The following is a 21,629-nucleotide window of genomic DNA, read 5'->3' as shown; positions in this document are numbered from 1 at the left end:
TGGCCGGATCTCCGGCCACTGCAAGCTCCGCCTCCCGGGTTCATGCCATTCTCCTGCCTCAGCCTCCCGAGTAGCTGGGACTACAGGCGCCCGCCACCTCGCCCGGCTAGTTTTTTGTATTTTTTAGTGGAGACGGGGTTTCACCGGGTTAGCCAGGATGGTCTCGCTCTCCTGACCTCGTGATCCGCCCGTCTCGGCCTCCCAAAGTGCTGGGATTACTAGATAGCTGGGTACTATCCTATTGTCTGTTTACTCCCAAAACATATCACTAATCACAGATTTTATTTAAACATATAGTATCAAAAATTAATTTCCTTTAAGATTATCATATGTTAGTAGTTGAAACTCTGTTCTAGAGGAGGCATTTAAATTTGCATGCATTTCAGATATTTTCTCATTCTTATAACGAACTTAACACTTATATTTTCTGGACAATAATGAGAAGACATACATGATAATGAGACTTCATGCCAAAAAATCTACCTGCATATATTAAGTAAAATTTATCAGAGACAAGATTAAAAATGAAGCAACCTACTGGCTATATTTCAGTATAAAGGGATTGTAATATAAATACCTGTATGCTTAACTTGAATCTTGAAATAACAATTACGAAAACAATTTGCAAGCTTCACAAAACAAATGAGTTGCTTTTTTAAATAAATATAATGTAATCCAATCTACTCTACTCCAATGTAATTTAATCATCTATTTAATTTGAGTAATACAACTGGTCTTCTGAAAATAAATAACAATGACTTCAAAAGATTATTTACAGGTTCTTACTGAGTTTGAAAGGTCTTATTTACAGCACACACATTTTTAGTAATTATCCATGTTTATAAGCAGAGAGAAAAGGAAGATACAAAATTAATCTATTTTATAGTTTAGATCTGGATTTAGCTTCTGCTGCCAATTTCATCAAGGCTAAATTTTAGAGTTTTTGAACTAATTGTGTTTAATATTAAAAAATGAAAAAAGGAAAAAGGAAGACATAAAAAGGGAACAGTAACTGGACTAGAAAAATAAAACAAATAATCTGAATTTGTTTGGCTTCAAATGAAGCCTCCAGACCAGTATAATAATTGTTTTTAAATATATCAAAGATGAGTAGGTAAAGGGAGAGGATGTGCAGGAAAAAAACATTTCAAGGCCTTCTTCCCGTCCAACATTTTATTTATAAAATAAAAACTTTCAAAACCTGCGTTTATAATTGTTTCTTCCATATAATTTTCCTTTCCCCCCTCTGTACCTCACACCACTCTGAACTTCTCTAATGAGCTTACTACTTTTTTCATTATAATTAATTTACTGTGAGCAAAGTTGTATCTCCCAAACATAAAAACTTCCATCTTAAAGGCAGAGATTCTTTCTCCTTTACTTAAATTTCCTCAGAAAGCCTTGGTCATATTTTATTTTCAGTATCGTTTTGTTGAATCAAAATGAATAACCACAGTTTGACACTGTGTAATTACCCCATGAAACAAGATACACCTATTATTCTCCTTTGTTTTATTTGCAAAGCAAAAATTACTTTACTTACTAAAAACCTGCAAGAGAAGAGATAACAATGGAGGTGTTTTACCTTAGAGGAGGAATATTGAGTTAAAATGGCTTTTCAGTAGGTGGGCTAACCTCCCAGGTTAAGAGTACTAACTTACTGGGCAGGGTGGCTCATGTCTAATCCTGGCACTTTGCGGGGCCAAGACAGAATAATCGCTTGATTCCAGGAGTTTGAGACGAGCCTTGGCAACATAGTGAGACTTTGTCTCTACAAAAAAATAAACAAAATTACAGGCACGGTGGTGCATGCCTGTAACCCCAGCTACTTAGTTGGCTAAGGTGAGAGAATCGCTTGAGCCGGGTAGGTCGAGGCTACAGTGAGCCAAGAATGTGCCATCTCACTCCAGCCAGGACTACAGAGCAAGACCATATATATATATATGGGACTACTATACTTTTTTTTTTTTTTTTTTTTTTGAGACGGAGTCTCGCTCTGTTGCCCAAACTGGAGTGCGGTGGCCGGATCTCAGCTCACTGCAAACTCCGCCTTTCGGGTTTACGCCATTCTCCTGCCTCAGCCTCCCGAGTAGCTGGGACTACAGGCACCCGCCACCTCGCCCGGCTAGTTTTTTGTATTTTTTAGTGGAGACGGGGTTTCACCGGGTTAGCCAGGATGGTCTCGATCTCCTGACCTTGTGATCCGCCCGTTTCGGCCTCCCAAAGTGCTGGGATTACAGGCTTGAGCCACCGCGTCCGGTCGGGACTACTATACTTAAATACACTTAAACAGTCCAGAGTTCCTTTACCAAATAGAAGATGCTTAAGAGTGTTTGTTATGTTTTAGCAGCACAAGGCTTTTTATACATAAACCTGGCAATAGAATCAGAGGAAGGATAGAATTATATATAATCTATAAGCAAAAAGAATTCAAAGACTGAAATAATACCTTAACTAAATAAGGAACCAAAACAATCAAATGTATTATCAACAAGTGCTGAAATTCACACAAGCAAATGCTTTGGGAGTCTGGAGGCAAGAAAACCACTAACTGACCTCCAAAGTCACTTTGAGATTTGATGAGCTCGTTCCCTCCTCAAATGTCATAAGGGTTCAGCAAAGTGATTTAGTTTAAAAGGATCAAATTAGAATAAAAAGGGGAATACGGCCACACATTTTATCAGAGTTAATTATTAATATTGAGATTAGAAAAGAAAGGGCTAAGAATCTGGTAAGCATACTAATTGGACATTATTTTCAACTCATTTTCCCTGTTAATGTGAATACTTTGCAGCAGTTTAAAGGGAGGTGCAATTTAAAGGGAGTTGAAGAATAATGCATTCAACTAGAACACTTAAAAAAAGAGAAAAGAATGTAGAAAGATCATGACATCTCCCTACCTTGAATGACAGAGAACACAAAGAGTGGGTTGATTTGATGCCAAGAGATAGAAGACTTCCTTCCCCTCATTTTAGGTCCTTGCTATATTTATAAGTCACTACTCACGAGTGCTACCCTATGGTAATCCACGCAAAAGTCAAAAAATTAACTGGAAAATATTTAAGGTGAGAGTATATACTGGTAATTAAAAAATGCTAAATTTGTGAGGCTGAGCATTTTATGAAGTCCTCATGGTTAAGCCATTGTATTATATCAAATCTACCTAAAGTTGGCCAGGTGTGGTGGCTCACATCTGTAATCCCAGCACTTTGGGAGGCCGAGGCAGGCAGATCATGGGGTCAGAAGTTGGAGACCATCCTGGCTAACATGGTGAAACTCCGTCTCTACTAAAAGTACAAAAAATTAGACAGGCGTGGTGGCAGGCGCCTGTAGTCTCAGCTATTCGGGAGGCTGAGGCAGGAGAATGGTGTGAACTCAGGAGGCAGAGTTTGCAGTGAGCCGAGATCACGCCACTGCACTCCAGCCTGGGCAACAGAGCAAGACTCCCTCTCCAAAAAAAAAAAAAAAAAAAAATCTACCTGAAGTTAATAATAATCCCAACTATTTATCATTGTTATTTAAATAATAATGGCAAAAAAATTTATCAATTAATGTAGTGAAAATACAACTTATTACTTATTTATAAATTATTATATATTGTTGTCTTATTTAGTTCCTTCTGCAATCCTATGATTTGCAATTGAACAAAGTGAAGCTATGAGAGGTTAGAAAATAATACTCCTTGTAGGAGGTAAAGCCGGAATTCAAACTGATATCATCAGATTTCAAAGCTTGTTTTGTAAACTAGTAGATTCTACTCACAGCACTGCCAATTCTTCTCTAGGACAGTACCTTCTTTAGATTCTTTTAGATTGTACTGCTCCTTTTACCAGACATAGCACACATTTTAATTAGTTGAGATGTGGCTTAGAGACAGTCTCTATAATCCCTCTCTCTATATATTACTATGAAGAAATCAAAGTGAATAGTACCCTCCCAAAGTGGTGGCATACAGACTTTTGGGGGATACTTGGGAGGTATAGAGCCATGTCACAATTGACAGGAAAAATGAAAAAAATGCAGCCTGAGTCAGACACTGGCAATTAGGGTGACATAGAGAAATGCAAAACTATGAAAATGAATCCTTAGCAAGGAATGTTAGTCTCTTCCTGCAGAAGACGATAAAAGGTATGACAGGTATTTGATTTTTTAGGTATTGTGCTTATGCCATTAAAAAGTATATAAGGATCTATGGAAAGACGGAAGAGGCAGCCTTGCTAGAGAAGTTTGCTCAATCTACATGAAATCAGCACAAACCAATAACCAGACAACTTTGCCTGACAGATGCCTGCTTGAAAATTGGGTAAACAGGAGAAAAGGAGAGAGGAAGAGGAGGTCCTTTATCTCCTACAAAGATATGCATTTAGTCTCTAGTCCCATTACACTTGGCCATTAAAAATTGGTGGCTTATTCCCAATGATATTTCAAATACACTGTCTAAAAGCAATATGAAAAGTCCATGGTTTACTGCAGCATGTTTAAATAATCAAGGACAAGGTATAATGCATGTAGAACGAAGAGATGAAGGAAACAGAATGAATCAAACAGTTGAGCTTAGCTTATATAAGTGTGACAAAGTAAGGAAGTTTGGAAAGGGAAAGTTCAAAAATATTCATGTATAAAAGTCAAAAGTATTATTTAAAGATCTGAGAAAATCAAGAAGCATAAAATGAATTAGGGATTTAGAGTGGCCAAATTTCTAACCTCATTTAACTTTTTATAAGCCTGTTTTATGGATCATCTGTTGTTTTTTTTTTTTTAATTTATTTTTATGGTGTGATATTTAAGAAAGTCTACCTACAGAAAAATATATATCATTTCCTATCTTTTTTTTCATTTGCACTCTGACCAAAGTTCACATTGCTAAGTAAGAAAATATATGTGTTTATTCTATTGTGAAATGTCTTAATCATAATTAATGTATTTCGAGGGCATTGCACTCAGGGCTTGATCAGATGCAGATGGCTCTTGCATAGTGGGATCTAAAGGAGGCTCCACAGCTGTCTCCCACACTGGCCTACTATGGTGCCAACATTTCCACCCACCTGGTCAGAAATCACACCATTTGATTCAGTCCACTCCTTTGATTTATGTAAAAAATGCATTTTCTACTATTAAAATGCACTTGCTGTGTGGGTTGACAGAAAGGCCCTAGAATCACTATTGGCCTGCCCACATTAACATACATTGTCAAATTCACTCACTATCTCACTATGAGACAAATATCTCTATTCTATAGCGTAAAAGATACAAGAAAAATTGAATGTAAGAGAATCACAGATTATTGGACCTGGAACCCAGTAAGGTTTCAGAGTTGATTTATTAATTTCCTTAGACAGTAGCCCACCCAAACCGATGGCAAAATTGAGATGAGAAGCCAAGAGAGGTGTTTTCTATATCTGAGCTTATTAAACACTAATTATCACAAAGACTTACATAGCAAAGGCAAACTGGCTTTGCAAAGATAATTTAGAGGAGGCTTTGGAAAGATCAAGTAGGCCATGGCATGAAGGACCAGGATAAATAGAATAGACCTAAAGAAACATTCTATCCCACTCCAAGAGAAAGTCTGAAGAGTACTGCATAATTAAAATAAGAGCAAACCCTTGCATAGTCAATGCTTGCCTTGCATGAGATGGTGCTTTTAAGCCTAACGTTTGGGTTTTACTTGAATTATCAATTCATAGCAATATGCATCAATTATTCTAACATTTTCATTATCAAATGTTTTTATTACCTATTTCCCACCATAAACTCTATATGAATTATTACTTTATTGCTAAGTGTATTGTAATGAAATAACAAATAACCAATTACTTCAATGTTTGATTAGATTGATACTAAAGGATTAGCATGAGATTATCATAATGTTGATGATAATTAAAGGCAAAGAAATACATATTAGTAATCTCTGTCACAAATAAATGTATAACTAATAAGGTTTTCTTAAACTATTTTTTAAATGGTGTAATTTCTAGTATTACTTTGCAGGGACCTGAGGCACTCTACAGATTTGGAACTTTAAAATGGTGGGTCTCATTCTACATTATTAGATTCTGGTGGTAAGAAATTATGTTTGTTCTTATGGTGTATTCTTTTTCCTTAGCTAATAACAGAATAAAACCTCATTCTACATTTGGCAGTAATGTGTTTTAGAATATAGCTTAAAGCTTGTTAAACAGGGCATTAACACACAGGCCCTTGGAATGAAATTGTATTTATCATACTACAGTACAGAAGGAAGATAAAACTTTTGTAAAACGTAAGTACATTTCACTTAAATTTTCCTGTTTTAGTTCCTTTTTTGCATTTGTGAAAACATATTTTTATCATTAGCTATCCTAACTTATTCCTGGTTTGTAGCATGACATTGGAATTTTGCTTGCTATTGCACTGGAAATTATCTTCTCAACTTTACAATGAAAGTTAATCCCAAACACTTGGTGATAACTGCATTGTTTCACATAGGTTAAAATTCCAGAAAAATATTTGAGGTAATAATAATTAGGAACTAGCACAGCATCCCAAATGGTATTTTAATGGAAAATCCAAATGAAAATCCAATACAAATCCTGATTAAAACCTAGTCAAGCAAAAAACTACAGATTACCTGGATTCCAATTAAATGTGACAAATGAATACTTGACAGGTTTCAATTCCAATTCTATTTATGTCAGAATGATCCATTAATATTGAAGATGAAATTACCAGAATTTAAGCAATACAATTGCACTTTATGGCTAGATGAGTAGTTTGAAAACATGGACCCAACAAAATTGTTACTCAAAGGTCAACTGCTACATTTAGATCACCCATAGTGCATCACATTTCATTCTGTTATTACCTATAGACCAAGGCTAATATGAATCACAGCTAGTAGATGAAAAATGGTCACACAAACTCTGAATTTCAAGTGTTGATCACATACAAAATCAGGAAAAATCCATTACATTATCATGGCCCTTGCTTTTAACAGGCCTTAAAAACTTAGTTATAAAAAAGAATTAAAGGTCGCTTTTGGAACTCTTTCTCATTGTACTTTCTATTTTATTAACAAGCTCACCTGTTAAGTTTTCCATGACATGTATGTTTCCTAAAAAGTAACTGACATGTGTTTGTCATATATAATTATGTTTTAATTATTCATCATTTCTTTCTTATTTTAAAGGTGATGAATCCCCATAAACTAATAAAACAGAAACTAACATTAAAAAATGATTATAATGCCAGTGGTACAAAGTCTTTTTTTAATAAAGCTGACATCCAAAAAATAAAAATTTAATTGTACATTCTGTTCTTTACAGTAAGAATAAGTACTTCTTAAAACACAAACAAAATTATATGTTCTCATGAAAAGGTAATCTCAGATGTGGTAATACCCCTAAATTAAATTAATCCTGCCTTCCTAGGTATGCTCTATTTATCATCTATCTATATTAAAAATACTGTAATTACATACATACATGTAATTACATGTACTATATATGTATTCTGTTACATATATACATCTGTAATTACATATGTTACATATGTAATAAAGAATACATTATAGTACATATGATTGCATATATGTAATTGCATGCAATTACATAATTATCTTTTAATTATTCATTATTTATTTCTTATTTTAAAGGTGATGAATCTGCATAAACTCATAAAACAGAAACTAACATTAAAAAATGATTATAATGCCAGTGGTACAAAGTCCTTTTTTAATAAAGCTGACATCCAAATTACATATGTAGTTACATATTATGTATGTAATTACAGTATTTTTAGTTTCTTTTTCCAAATAATTTTAAACATATCTGCCTTAAATATATTTTCATCAGCATTGCAACTCATACGAAAATTGTATGCCCATTAAAAAAGTTACTAAAAAAACCGTAATTCTTAGAAACCACACCAGACTCCCATCCACATAAGCACACACCACCATACACACAGATAAACATGCCTTTATAGCCATAAGGCAAAATGCCATTTTAACTATGCAAAATTAATCAAGAGGGACATCAGTCATCAGACCCTGATATCATATCTTCTTACCCGAGAACAATGTGGATAAATAATTATTTAGCATAATATAATTTAGCAATACTTTCACTTAGGGTCATTTATGATATATTATATTCTAATATTGGATTTTAATATTCATAGGTAAACTTCCAGAAGAAAATCAGTCTTTCTCCTGCATTAATATGCTCTACTTGCATATATATCGGCACTAAAGAAACTGGTATATAACAAAAAGTTAGAGTGTCTTATTTCACTCAGGGGTTGAGATGGCAAAAGACATAAATCCATTTCAAGTTTTACTAGGGATAAAATGTGTGTGATTCCTCTTCCTTTCTCTCTGTATAACCGTATCTCTCTCTTCATATTTGAAAGAATAATGAAGTTTGGATGAATTTTACCATTCCATTATTTGACACAAATCTATTCCTCAGGCATTTACTTATGATTCAAAATCCAGAAAATAAATCACCAAATTATCTCTGAGAATATAAACAAATGTGGAAAGTTTTAAAAGTGCTATTTGCAATCTAAATGTATAACTTAAAGGAAAATGTATACAAGGTCAATTGTGGTAATTATGAGAATCACCTCAAAACAGTATAAAAATACAGAGTATTATGATTTATTTTCCTTTCTTCCTCTCATATAAAAATGAAAAAAAAACAGCTTATATTTAAGTAAGAAGGAAATTCTAATAGCATTTATTGTATATTATGGAGAACAAAGTAGTACTATTCTCTTTTGACTCTATTCTGTGATCACTGGAAAGGAGAGGTTTGAAAACGCTTTTCTAAACATCTAGGACAAGAAAAGGTAGAGCAAGGTATGTTTCTTTCATTTCCTTTCACTAAGACTGGACAGTTGTACTTGAAGAAATAGTTGCATGACAAAAATGAATAGAAGAAAACAATTAGACAAGACCTTTCTCGGTGACTACTGTTTAGGAATTCTGCACTTATTTAGCTTCCTTCACAGTGGGCCCTGTTCTGATTTATTTATAAGTGCGTTTATTTCGGACAGGATGCTTTAAAATGGTGGTGCAATTTGGGTGAATTTTATCTACAGAGTTATGTTCCTTTATTTGGCATTTCTGTATTTTAGCAAATATTTATCACTTAAATAAAATGGTTTTGATGTCAGCTATTTTATTTTGGTTTTAGACTGACCTTCGCGAGTCAACTTATTACGGCTCACTAGCGTGATTATGTGTGTGGATGTTGTGTTTGCCCCTACCATTTTCCATATGCTCTGCCTCACCAACACTGCCATCCGGCGTGGTCCTTTCATAGTTGTCCTCTGGGAGTGGAAGGGCACCCAGTCTTGGCCCTGAAGAACTCTTACTGCTTGGTGTTTCTGACTCCTCCAGCCCGCTGTCATAGCAACTCTGCAGTGACCCCTGATGTGGGTCCTGAGGCTGACTCACAACAGAAAACGTCACTCTACGAAATGGCTGCAAAAGAAAAGATTCTGAATGTCACTACGATATAAGATTGTAAATGATCTTATTAAAAAAAAATACATAAATTACATACATTAAGGTCTACCAGCAACTAATTCAATACAAAATGAATAGATATGTTGAAATTGCGTTAGTTAACTATGTATTATCTAAGGCAATGTCTAGAACTTAGATTTTATTATGGTAAAATTGGAAATTCCCTTTCAGAAATAGAGATTTAAAAAAACAGTAATTTCACTAAAACACACATTTAAATCTGGTATGTTAGTTCCACATATTCAACCTTTTTCTATTCTAATAGTATTCACTTCAGATATGCTTTCCAGAAATGGACTCTAAAAAAACAAGGTCAGTGATTTGTGAAGGCAGTAAATATTGAACTAATCCATTGTAAGAAGACTCAATTTTTAAATACTTTGTCCATATGATACAAAGTTATAAAATCAAATGGGATGGCAGTTGACTTAAACTATTCAAAGTACAGCTGACAAATAAGAATTTAGATTCAGTGCTAGGAAACAGAAATATGTTTATTACATAATTCCTATTAAAAATATTGTCTATTGACCTTGAAATTGTAAGAGTTTTACTGAAATAATAGATAAAAGTATCCCTAAACAGTGAGTAGAAAATAAACTATAAAGTTTAATTGTGTGTTCTTAATAGTACTGTTTGTGATTTGTTCAATAAAGTAAAATCATGTACAGCCTTTAATTTGTTTCTTAAAAATTTTATGAAACTTTATCCAATTGAACCCCACAATTTACTATGTTACTGACAATGGCTGGACTGAAGATGGAAGGTATTTGCAGATTATCTTAGTTAACCACAAAATAAAATAAAATAAAATAATTGGCTCATTAAAGGAACAAACCAATGCCATGTATTGACAGTGCTACATAAGAATAATAACTTGGAAAAACATATAAAAATGTCCTGCAGTGTCAGTCTGAGATTATTCTTGGTAATAGTTGTATCCATAAAGCTGCTGCATGAATCTGAAAAATGTCAGAAGTGTACATATTTTTAAACTTATAACTCAGACTGTTTCTTTTTATTACAAAGTATAAAATTAATGTTGCTAGAAAACAGTGAAAGGTTACAAAACCTTTTTTGCACCTTTATAACTTGAATGTTCATGACACAAATTACTAATCATGACCTGGACCATTAGAATTTTAGAAATACTAAGGATTATATGCACATGGTAGGTTATTAATGGGAAAGCTAAGAAGAGTTATAACATCTCCCCCTAATTTATAAATTGGCTTTGCTAAAGACAAACACATGCTTCCATAAAATTTCCCTTTATTTTGTCATTGATGGAAGACTAGCTGAAAATATCGTGAATTGTCAGTATTTTTAACCCAGTAGCTCACAATTCATGTACTTATTTGAAGTGTACAATCTTTACAAAGTCTCTTTTTTATTCTGATTCAAAGTCAAAATCAGAATAGCTGAATCTTAATACAAAAGGAAAACATTTAATTCCTGTTCTCTTCTTTATAATGTTTCACTGAATTGGAACTGCAGTATTTATAAACAATTACAAATATTTCCAATATACATAGTATGGGTATGTTATAGATTTAAATTTACTCACAATAAACTTTTTAGAAACATTATTCTGATTTCACTAATGATTCTCATATTTCTTTACAGTAATATAGTTGTGATATTTTACCCTTTATTTAAAAAATATGTATAAAGAAATGTAAATACCCTGTATTTAAAAAAATTAAGAAATCAATTTGTACCGTCTTTTTTATTATTATTTTTTTTTGAGACGGAGTCTCGCTCTGTCGCCCAGGCTGGAGTGCAGTGGCCGGATCTCAGCTCACTGCAAGCTCCGCCTCCCGGGTTCACGCCATTCTCCTGCCTCAGTCTCCTGAGTAGCTGGGACTACAGGCGCCCGCCACCTCGCCCGGCTAATTTTTTGTATTTTTAGTAGAGACGGGGTTTCACCGTGTTAGCCAGGATGGTCTCGATCTCCTGACCTTGTGATCCGCCCACCTCGGCCTCCCAAAGTGCTGGGATTACAGGCGTGAGCCACCGCGCCCGGCTGTACCCTCATTTTTATCTGTGTGTGTGTATTTTCTTTTCTCCCACCCCTTGTCCACCCCACCCACCCCACCCACCCCATCCACCCCACTTCCACACCTGTGACTGTTTAATGCTTTTGGTATCACCTTGGAAATGAGACCACTGACAGTCTCCTAAAACCACATTGTTCTACACAGAGAAAATATTCAGTAAATACTTCTAAACAATGAAATTTTAATGACAATGTTGAATTTAGCCAAGAATGCCAAGGGTTATGCAGACATATTATCATTTAGAGACACAGCAATGGATTTAAAAAGAAACAAACACATAAAAAGAGAAAGGAGGGTCAACTGCTGTTCTTAATTCTATTTTAATGACTTTCAAATCTTTTAGAATATCTTCATTAACACAAGAAGGAAGCTCAAAATGAATACAGAAATACATAAGACATACCAATAAACTTAGAAAATAAGAAATGATTAGAAATGGTGTTTCATTTTGATATAAAAGTAGAAAAAAAGAGTGACATTTGGTTAAAATTTGGAATAATTTTGGAAAAATTTTGAAATATGTGCTTAAATGTTTATTTCACCAAAAGTGGATAGGCTAGCAGAGAAACCAGTGATAGCTATGTTTATAATGAAAAATGTTAAGAACAAAATAATGTTTTTCCTGTAATGTACTATATAATGACTGCTATGAACCTACGCATTTTGTTTTCTTGATTTCCTACCCTATTTTGACTGTGAATATTTAATCTTTATCAGTTATTTTAGAAGTAAAAATTGCATAATTTTAAAATATTGATATCTATTTATATATTAGAAAACATTTAAATTCATCAATTCTTCCCTTCTTGTATAAAATGCTTTTTGCATTTAAAATAACATCTGAATGAATAAAAATGTAACTCACAATATTTAAAATAAAATGTATCATACAATGGATTATAGTATATCACACCTATCATTTTATTCACATTTTAAAATATTTTATTAGAATGTCATAGTAAGATATCAGCATTACATCACTAGCTCTTCAAATTCATTTTGATAATTTTGAATCATAAGTATTTTGTGGTCAAGTATTTAAGTTGACAATGTGAACCAAATTAATACAGAAGTCAAAAATCTGAAAGAGCTCCCATTGATGCAAGAATTAACATTTAATTTAAATAGTATATCAGACATACAGAGTTAGATGAAATGAGAGAAAGACAGAGAGAGAAACGGCGAGAGAGAGAGGCAGACAGTTGAGTCTTGAAAAGATAGCTGTTTTACAGCAAAGGTTATTACACCATATTCATATTATTTATATACTCCAGAAAGATTGACTAAAGCAGAAATATAAAGCAGAGTGTCAACTCCTGACAGAGAGAATGAATTTGCATTATATATGTAACTGTTACTTTGTTAATTACTGATACTCTGAAGTAGAATAGCTTACGTGATAATTCTTCAACCTAGATGTGCTTTAGAGAACCCAGAGAACTTGTGGAAAAACCAGATGCCAATATCTGGTCCCAACTTAAACCCAATGAATCAGCAATCAGGGTGGGACTCAGAGATCGGGAGTTTTTAAAAATCCCCAGCTGATGAACAGGCACAGAAAGGAATGAGAAACTTTATTGTCAGGAAGAACATAGGTAGAGGTTCAAGAAAGCAATGTGCTCCAGGCAGTTAGCCGGTTCTTTAAGGGTATAAAATAGTTTCCAGAGAGAGTCAGCAGACTTCTGGTTCCATCTTGAGACTTAAAAGTATGGTCATAAAGACATTTAGTAAATTGCAGTGTCTGAACTTTGTATTTTTCTGTCTGGGGTGATAAACGATTTTGTGTCCTGTAAATGTAAATTGGTCTACTAAGAGAAGAGGAAGCAAAGAAAGCAAAAGAGCTTGAGGAAGAGTGTCAGTCTGCCAGCTCTTTGAAATTGTGAAGACAAGCTACAGACTTGAATAAGTACTGCAAGACGGAGATCTTAAAGAAAATTATTCCAAAACCTGTGGATGAGATGTGTGAAAGAATTAAAAAACAAGAGAGTGAAAATCAAATAATTTCTTTAGGTAAGTGAATTATCTAAAGAAAAGGTCAATAATGAAGACATTTTCTAACGGTTCCTTATGAAAGAGGAGGAAGAAGAAATGTTGAAGGCAGAAGATTATGCTAGGAGATAAAGTATAATGAAATATTTACCTAGCAAGAGGTAAGGTTGAGAGAAGGTGGTGGCAGTGAAAATGGACAGCAAGGCCATTATAAAGAAAGCCCATATATCTGACTGGATTGAGTCATTAATTCACAAGACCTCCATTTATTTTATGTCCATTATGTTCCAGGGTTTCGAGGATGCTCCAACAATGATTCTACACATTTAAGAAACTCAAAACCTTATCAGTCTAGAAAAGCACAAAAATATAATGCGATCAAGTTTCCAGTAAAATGGAGGCGTAAACAAGATTCTCTAACACTCAGGAATTTAGGGCAGGCACTGCAAAGACAGTGGTTTGTTGGTTGAGATCTCTAAAAGAAATTTGATAGATAATATATATTTGGGGGTTGATTATAGATTCCATATTCCATATTGCTAGAAGCAAGCAATTAAGAAAAGCGTGTGAGGGCCAGGCACAGTGGCTCACACCTGTAATCACAGCACTTTGGGAGGCTGAGTCGGGCGGATCACGAGGTCAAGAGATTGAGACCATCCTGGCCAACATGGTGAAACCCCGTCTCTACCAAAACTACAAGAATTAGCTGGGCATGGCAATAAGTGACTATAATCCCAGCTACTCGGGAAGCTGAGTCAGGAGAATCGTTTGAACCCGGGAGGCAGAGGTTGCAGTGAGCCGAGATCGTGCCACCGCACTCCAGCCTGGTGACAGAGTGAGACTCCGTCTCAAAAACAACAACAACAACAACAACAAAAAGATGAGAATGAAAAGCAGGTCACTTTCAAAACTCAGAAGTCAAGGAAACATAACATTTCCAGAAAGGCAATTCTATGTGATCAAAAGCATCAGAGACATCAAGAAGGATGCTGACTACCACATGACCATTGGATTTATCCTTTAGAAGGCCATTGTGGCTATAGTATGTCTAAACTCTGGGGAACAATTGTAGGTTGGACCAAAAGAAGTAGAAGATTGGCTTGTCAATAAATGGAGGAATAGAGAAAGCGGGAATGTACTACTACTCTTAAATATATGACAAGAGAGAGAAATAGGGTAGAAGTTAAAACAAGTATTTCTGTAAAGTGTTTGATTTATTGATCTACATTTTTGTCTTTCTTCATTGGCACTGAAGAAGGTTTGCTTGAAAATAAATATTTGGAGATGTAAACAAAAAGGCGTGCTCGATAAGAGAAGGTGGGAGCAGAATGAAAGAGAGCAAAGAAGACAAGCTAGCTAGAATGAAGAGAGACATAAAATCAAAATAATTATAAAAACATTGAAATGTTTTGAGGAATTTTGTTAATGAGGTATGTGGATGTATGTGTGTTTAATGGGAAAGAAAAAGCACACAAAAAATAACCGAACAAGAAAATAGTTCTATTCCAAGAAACCCTGTGGGTCCTCGAGGACAAGTCACCTGAGCTTCGGTTATTGTGCCTTAGACTCAGGGTCTGTACAATGGAGATAATAGTACCTGCCCCTTGCTAACTTAAATACTCTCAGAATTAATGAGATAGTTTACAAAAAGAGCCTTAAGCTCCCTCAAAGACATAGACTATAAAAGGTAGTATACCTCAGGCCACAGCTGTATAACTAGAGTTATCTCCCATTGCTTTGATGCTTTTTAAGAAAATATAGAGCTGGCCAAGTAAAGCTTCTAAATAGAATTTCTAAAATCCACACAAAATTTCAAACCTAATTATCCTATTAAAGTGCTAAAATTTTATTTTTCTAAATGCAAATTATTTGTGCTGCAAATATGTACATACAATAATACTGAACATTTTTAAAAGCTATTTAAATCTAATCATTCATTAAGCATGAATATTTCTCTATTTGGTTATTTTGGAATGGTATTTATCAACTATTTTTTTCTCCATTATGACATACTAGAGACTTTCACTTGAGGACACACCTTACTATAGGTACTACTCGGACATTTTAGAGTTTGTTACAAATATATTCAAAGGTAAACTCCAGATAATGTACAATTCCTGGAGCATTGTACGTACCATCATTCTCCCTCTAAGCCTCCAGCTAATGGAAATGCATTAGAGCTGACGCTGTTTTAAACTACCATATACTTATAACCAACATTGTTCACTCTTTAATTTTATTCACTTTATTTTCTGGAAATCTAGAGGTCCCATGAGTAGGCAAAAGTGTGAAGGGAGAGGTCCTCTATCTGCCATGCTTGCTCTTCTGCTGTTGGGAAGCCTGAACATGGTGGTCTCTTCATATCCTCCCCTCTGCCCTAAAATGTAGATGAGACCAGAGGAAGGGATGTGCGATTACAGTGATCATTTCTAAATGAAATTAATCCTAGAGACTTAAAAGGACAAACATAGCAAATTAGGATTTATTAAATTGACTGCTGTGGGGTGTACTATGTGACATATCCAGTAAATGCATTTGTATTGGATAGTTTTGTTTTCTGAAAAATATAAACAGATGCTAAAATGCGCATATTGGTGAAATTGGGATCAAGAGAAAGACTGCCTGCTTAGATAAAGAGAGGAATTAGAATCCATCTGGATTACAGAAAGAAGGCTTCTGTTCTAATGACATTATTGCAAAGGATAAGGCACTCATGAAGGGAAAATGAGGTGAGCATTTGATTCATTATTCCCTTTCGTAAAATTGCATCTCTATGATTGATAACATAAAGCACCTAACAATCACCCTAAATCTAGGCAGTTGACAGATTCAGAGATGACATGAGAAGCTCTCAAAAACTGTACCTTTTTTTTCAAAAATAAACTAGCAGCCAAATTCTATCCCGCTCTCCACCCAGAGAGTTCAAGGAAAGTTAAGTTCACACATTTCAAATTCACTAGAAGACTGAAACAGTTTTCAAAAAAGTCCATATTTTTAAATCTCTAGAAAGCAGAAGTCAAATTTTACTATAATAACTTCTTTACTTTTTATTTTGCTTTGTGATTCATTTTCATTTTTTAATGTTAAAGAACCACATAACCACCTTCCCTTCTTGCAAGTATTGATGTAGTAACATTTACTACTTATAATCTGCACATTTGAGGAAGTTAATTTTGAAATTCACATTATTATTAATGTTATTAATATTATATTACTAATGTATTCTGCTTTCAGAATACAATGATTGCAAAATATATATTACCTATTTGGCATTACAGGTGTTACCTATTTGGAAAAATATTTGTTCAAAAGTTCATGTATAGTTTCCAAGAAGAGCAATAGAGACCAGAAGAATATTTACAAATATATATAATAATAATATTAAAACCTTTATTTTTATCCATCCTGATTATATTAATTAGAAAGTAACCATCACATCATAAAAGCAAACATTATGTTCCACAATCAGACATATTAAAAACGTGCCTTTCATCTACTAAGCAAAATTTTCTAAGTTACAACCTGTACACAATAGTTACAGTAAAACAGAAAATATAGCACAAGGCTAAGAGTGCAGATGCTTTCCCCTTGGAGTCCATTTTTTATAACCTAGTGACACTACTTTTATGGGGATTTTATTGGCAAAAGGATAGGACCCTAAGGATGCCATCTATTGGAAAAAACCTCAGGTTAAATCTCTTTCCTTATTGAATACTGCTCTTTGTCTTACAGACAACTTTATTGGGAACTTTAAATCTGCACCTTCCTTTTTAGCTTCAGTAGTTTCTCCATAAATCGTCTCCTTATCTGGAACTCACATACAGCTGTCTCAGTCACATCAATTATTTCTGAATGGGCTGAAAAGCCTTTTTTATTTTTTCCAATTCACTTAGTTATGTCCATCAAACAGACTTCTAATGACTCTCTTTGTCAGTCATAAAGCACTGAAACAGTCATGGAGCAGAACATTGCACTATTATAAGGAGTGCTGCATTTCATTTTTAAAGAGGGGCTAAGGCTGTGAGATCTTTCCTTACAAATGAACAGGCACTGATTAATCTGCAAACAGTCTCAACCAGTGTCAGTGGCTATTGAACAAACATATTTAGGATTCTATAGTGCATTCGTTAGAGTATATCTGGCAGAACTCTCAAACAAACTTTAATCAGGCCTTTAAACTTTTTAGGGGTGTTTTCCTTTGCTAATATTTCAAGATCCCTCCATACTTCAAACTGTCTTTCTTTCTTTCAAGTCAATAGCAGATGAAAGGATATTAACAAGATACATGTTGAGACATTTGGATTAATCAATCAAAACTCTCATTTGGAGCAGAAGTTAAATAACTGTATTTCCTTTGAGTTGCATGCAATTACATATTTGACATTATTATTTATATTTGTACTTTAGAAATTAAGAGTGTAAGCGATTACTATAATTCTTAGTCCAGTAGATTACAAACTATTTAGTTATTGCAACAAAACAATGATGTTAATATTTTTTTTAAAAAGCAGCTACTCTGTGCCAGGAAAATGCTATTCATTTCATTTATGTTGTCACTTTTCATGCTATCCTTATGTGGATCATATTAATATTCTGATTTTGCAAATGAGAAGAAAATATAATGAATTTCAATATTCAGACTAATGCAAGAACTACTCTAGCTTAAAAATGCAAGTCGGCTTCTTGGGTTTTTACCCGCACTAATGAAAAATGTCAGGAAACAGAATAGCCAAAGCCTAAAACTCTTGGTTAATGTAGACAATTGTTTTTCTGAAAACTTCTAAAAAAGATATTATATTCTAAAACACAAATTGCGGGCACTCTATATTGCTGACACAATCATTCAATCTAGGTTTTGCTCTTTATTGCTGGGTTATTTTAAACCTAGTCAAGAGTTTGGCAAACTTTTTTTGTAATATTCCAGAAAGTAAATATTTTAGGCTTTGTGAGCATAGGTCTCTGCCACAGCTACTCAACTGTGTCAGTGGAATGTAAAAATAGCCATAGAACATCTGTAAATAAATGGACATGGCTATGTTCCAGTAGTTTTGTTTTGTTTTGTTTTGTTTTTTGGAGAATTTTTTTATGTACTTTAAGTTCTGGGATACATGTGCAGAAAGTGCAGGTTTGTTACATAGGTATGCACATGCCATGGTGATTTGCGGCACCCATCAACCCGTCATCTACATTAGGTATTTCTCCTAATGCTATCCCTCCCCTTGCCCCCTAACCCCCAAAAGGCCCTGGTGGGTGATGTTCCCCTTCCTGTGCTCATGTATTCTCATTGTTCAACTCCCACTTGTGAGTGAGAACATGCAGTGTCTGGTTTTCTGTTCCTGTGTTAGTTTGCTGATAAGGATGGTTTCCAACTTCATCCATGTCCATGCAAACGACATGAACTCATTCTTTTTATGGCTGCATAGTATTCTATGGTGCATATGTGCCACATTTTCTTTATCCAGTCTAATATTGATGGGCATTTGAACTGGTTCCAAGTCTTTGCTATTGTGAATAGTGTTGCAATAAACATACATGTGCATGTGTCTTTATAGCAGCATGATTTATGATTCTTTGGGTATATACCCAGTCTTGAGATTGCTGGATCAAATAGTATTTCTAGTTCTAGATCCTCGAGGAATCACCACACTGTGTTCCACAATGGTTGAACCAATTTACACTCCCATCAACAGTGTAAAAGCTTTTCTATTTCTCCACCTCCTCTCCAGCATCTGTTGTTTCCTGACTTTTTAATGATCGCCATTCTAACTGGTGTGAGATGGTATCTCATTGTGCTTTTGATTTGCATTTCCCTAATGACCAGTGATGATGGGCTTTTTTTCATATGTTTGTTGGATGCATAAAAATGTTTTCTTTTGAAAACTGTTCATATCCTTTGCCCACTTTTTGAGGCGGTTGCAGATCTTATAGATTCTGGATATTAGCCCTTTGTCAGATGGATAGAATGCAAAAGTTTTCTCCCATTCTGTAGTTTGCCTGTTTACTCTGACAGATTCTTCTGCTGTGCAGAAGCTCTTTAATTATATACCATTTGTCAATTTTGGCTTTTGTTGCAATTGCTTTTGGTGTTTTAGTCGTGAAGTCTTTGCCCATGCTTATGTCCTGAATGGTATTGCCTAGGTTTTCTTCTAGGGTTTTTATGGTTTTAGGTCTTACATTTAAATCTTTAATCCATCTTGAGTTAATTTTTGTATAAGATGTAGGGAAGGGGTCCAGTTTCAGTTTTCTCCATATGGCTAGCCAGTTTTCCCAACACCATTTATTGAAAAGGGAATCCTTTCCCCATTGCTTGTTTTTGTCAGGTTTGCCAAAGATCAGAAGGTTGCAGACGTGTTGTGTTATTTCTGAGGTATTTGTTCTGTTCCATTGGTCTAAATATTTGTTTTGGTACCAGTACCATGTGGTTTTGATTTCTGTAGCCTTGTAGTATAGTTTGAAGTCAGGTAGCGTGATGCCTCCAGCTTTGTTCTTTTTGCTTAGGATTATCTTGGCTATATGGGCTCTTTTATGGTACCATATGAAATTTAAAGTATGTTTCTCTAATTCTATGAAGAAAGTCAGTGGTAGCTTGCTGGGAATAGCACTGAATCTATAAATTACTTTGGTCAGTATGGACATGTTCACAATATTGATTCATCCTATCCATTAGCGTGGAATGTTTTTCCATTTGTTTGCGTTCTCTCTTATTTCCTTGAGCAGCGGTTTCTAGTTCACCTTGAAGAGGTCCTTCACATCCTTTGCAAGTTGTATTCCTAAGTATTTTATTCTCTTTGTAGCAATTGTGAATGGGAGTTTGCTCATGATTTGGTTGTTTTTCTACTATTGGTGTATAGGAATGCTTGTGATTTTTGCACATAGATTTTGTATCCTGAGACTGCTGAAATTGCTTATCAACTAAAGGAGCTTTTGGGCTGAGAAGACGGGTTTTCTAAACATGCAATCATGTCATCTGCAAACAGAGATAATTTGGCTTCCTCTTTTCCTATTTGAATACCCTTTATTTCTTTCTCTCACCTGATTGCCTTGTCCAGAACTTCCAATGCTATGTTGAATAGGAGTGGTGACAGAGGGCATCCTTATCTTATGCCACTTTTCAAATGGAATGATTCCAGCTTTTGCTCATTCAGTATGACATTGGCTGTGGGTTTGTCATAAATAGCTCTTATTATTTTGAGATATGTTCCATCAATACCTAGTTTATTGAGTGTTTTTAGCATGAAGGGGTGTTGAATTTTATCTAAGGCCTTTTTTGCATCTTTTGAGATAATCATGTGGTTTTTGTCATTGGTTCTGTTTATCTGATAGATTATATTTATTTTTTTGCATATGTTGAACCAGCCTTGCATCCTAGGGATGAAGCCAACTTGATCGTGGTGGATAAGCTTTTTGATACGCTACTGGATTCGGTTTGCCAGTATTTTATCAAGGATTTTCACATGGATGTTCATCAGGGATATTTGCCTGAAATTTTCTTTTTTGTTGTGTCTCTGCCAGCTTTTGGTATCAGGATTATGCTGGCCGCATGAAATGAGTTAGGGAGGAGTCTCTCTTTTTCTATTGTTTGGAATAGTTTCAGAAGGAATGGTACCAGCTCCTCTTTGTATCTGTGGTAGAATTTGGCTGTGAATCCGTCTGGTCCTGGGCTTTTTTTTGGTTGGTAGGCTATTAATTACTGTCTCAATTTCAGAACTTGTTATTGTTCTATGCAGGGGTTCAACTTCTTCCTGGTTTAGTCTTGGGAGGGTGTATGTGTCCAGAAATGTATCCATTTCTCCTAGATTTTCTGGTTGATTGAGTCTTTGTTGTGCGATATTCTGAGAGACACAAATACTGTAAGCTCCTCATTCCCACATTTTTTCCACCTTATGGCTAATTATATTAAAGGATACTATCCTAATTTCTTATCTCTGTATATTTTCTAATTAATCTATATCACCCTAGCATTGGGCATTTGTGCTTTCATTTTTTTCTTCATTGCAATTTTTAATCAATGTACTCCATAGGGGACTGTTTAATTAGGAAGCCCATTTCTTTTTCTTTTCTTTTCT

The 21,629-nt window shown here is 34.6% G+C and overlaps 1 protein-coding gene across 2 annotated transcripts in view; it reads right to left on the bottom strand.

The window, feature by feature from the left end:
* Positions 1 to 21,629, bottom strand: part of PCDH7 (protocadherin 7) — a 426,461-nt gene that overhangs the window by 217,609 nt on the left and 187,223 nt on the right. Inside the window, exon 2 of one of the 2 annotated variants that reach the window (XM_025385776.1) lies at positions 9,253 to 9,469. In XM_025385776.1, coding sequence (XP_025241561.1) covers positions 9,253 to 9,469 — 217 coding nt within the window. The remainder of the gene's footprint in view (positions 1 to 9,252; positions 9,470 to 21,629) is intronic. The other variant, XM_025385778.1, reaches the window with a different exon arrangement.

This window comes from Theropithecus gelada, chromosome 5 (assembly GCF_003255815.1).
Source record: "Theropithecus gelada isolate Dixy chromosome 5, Tgel_1.0, whole genome shotgun sequence".
Lineage (NCBI taxonomy): Eukaryota > Metazoa > Chordata > Mammalia > Primates > Cercopithecidae > Theropithecus > Theropithecus gelada.
This window is presented reverse-complemented; position numbering and strand designations above follow the sequence as displayed.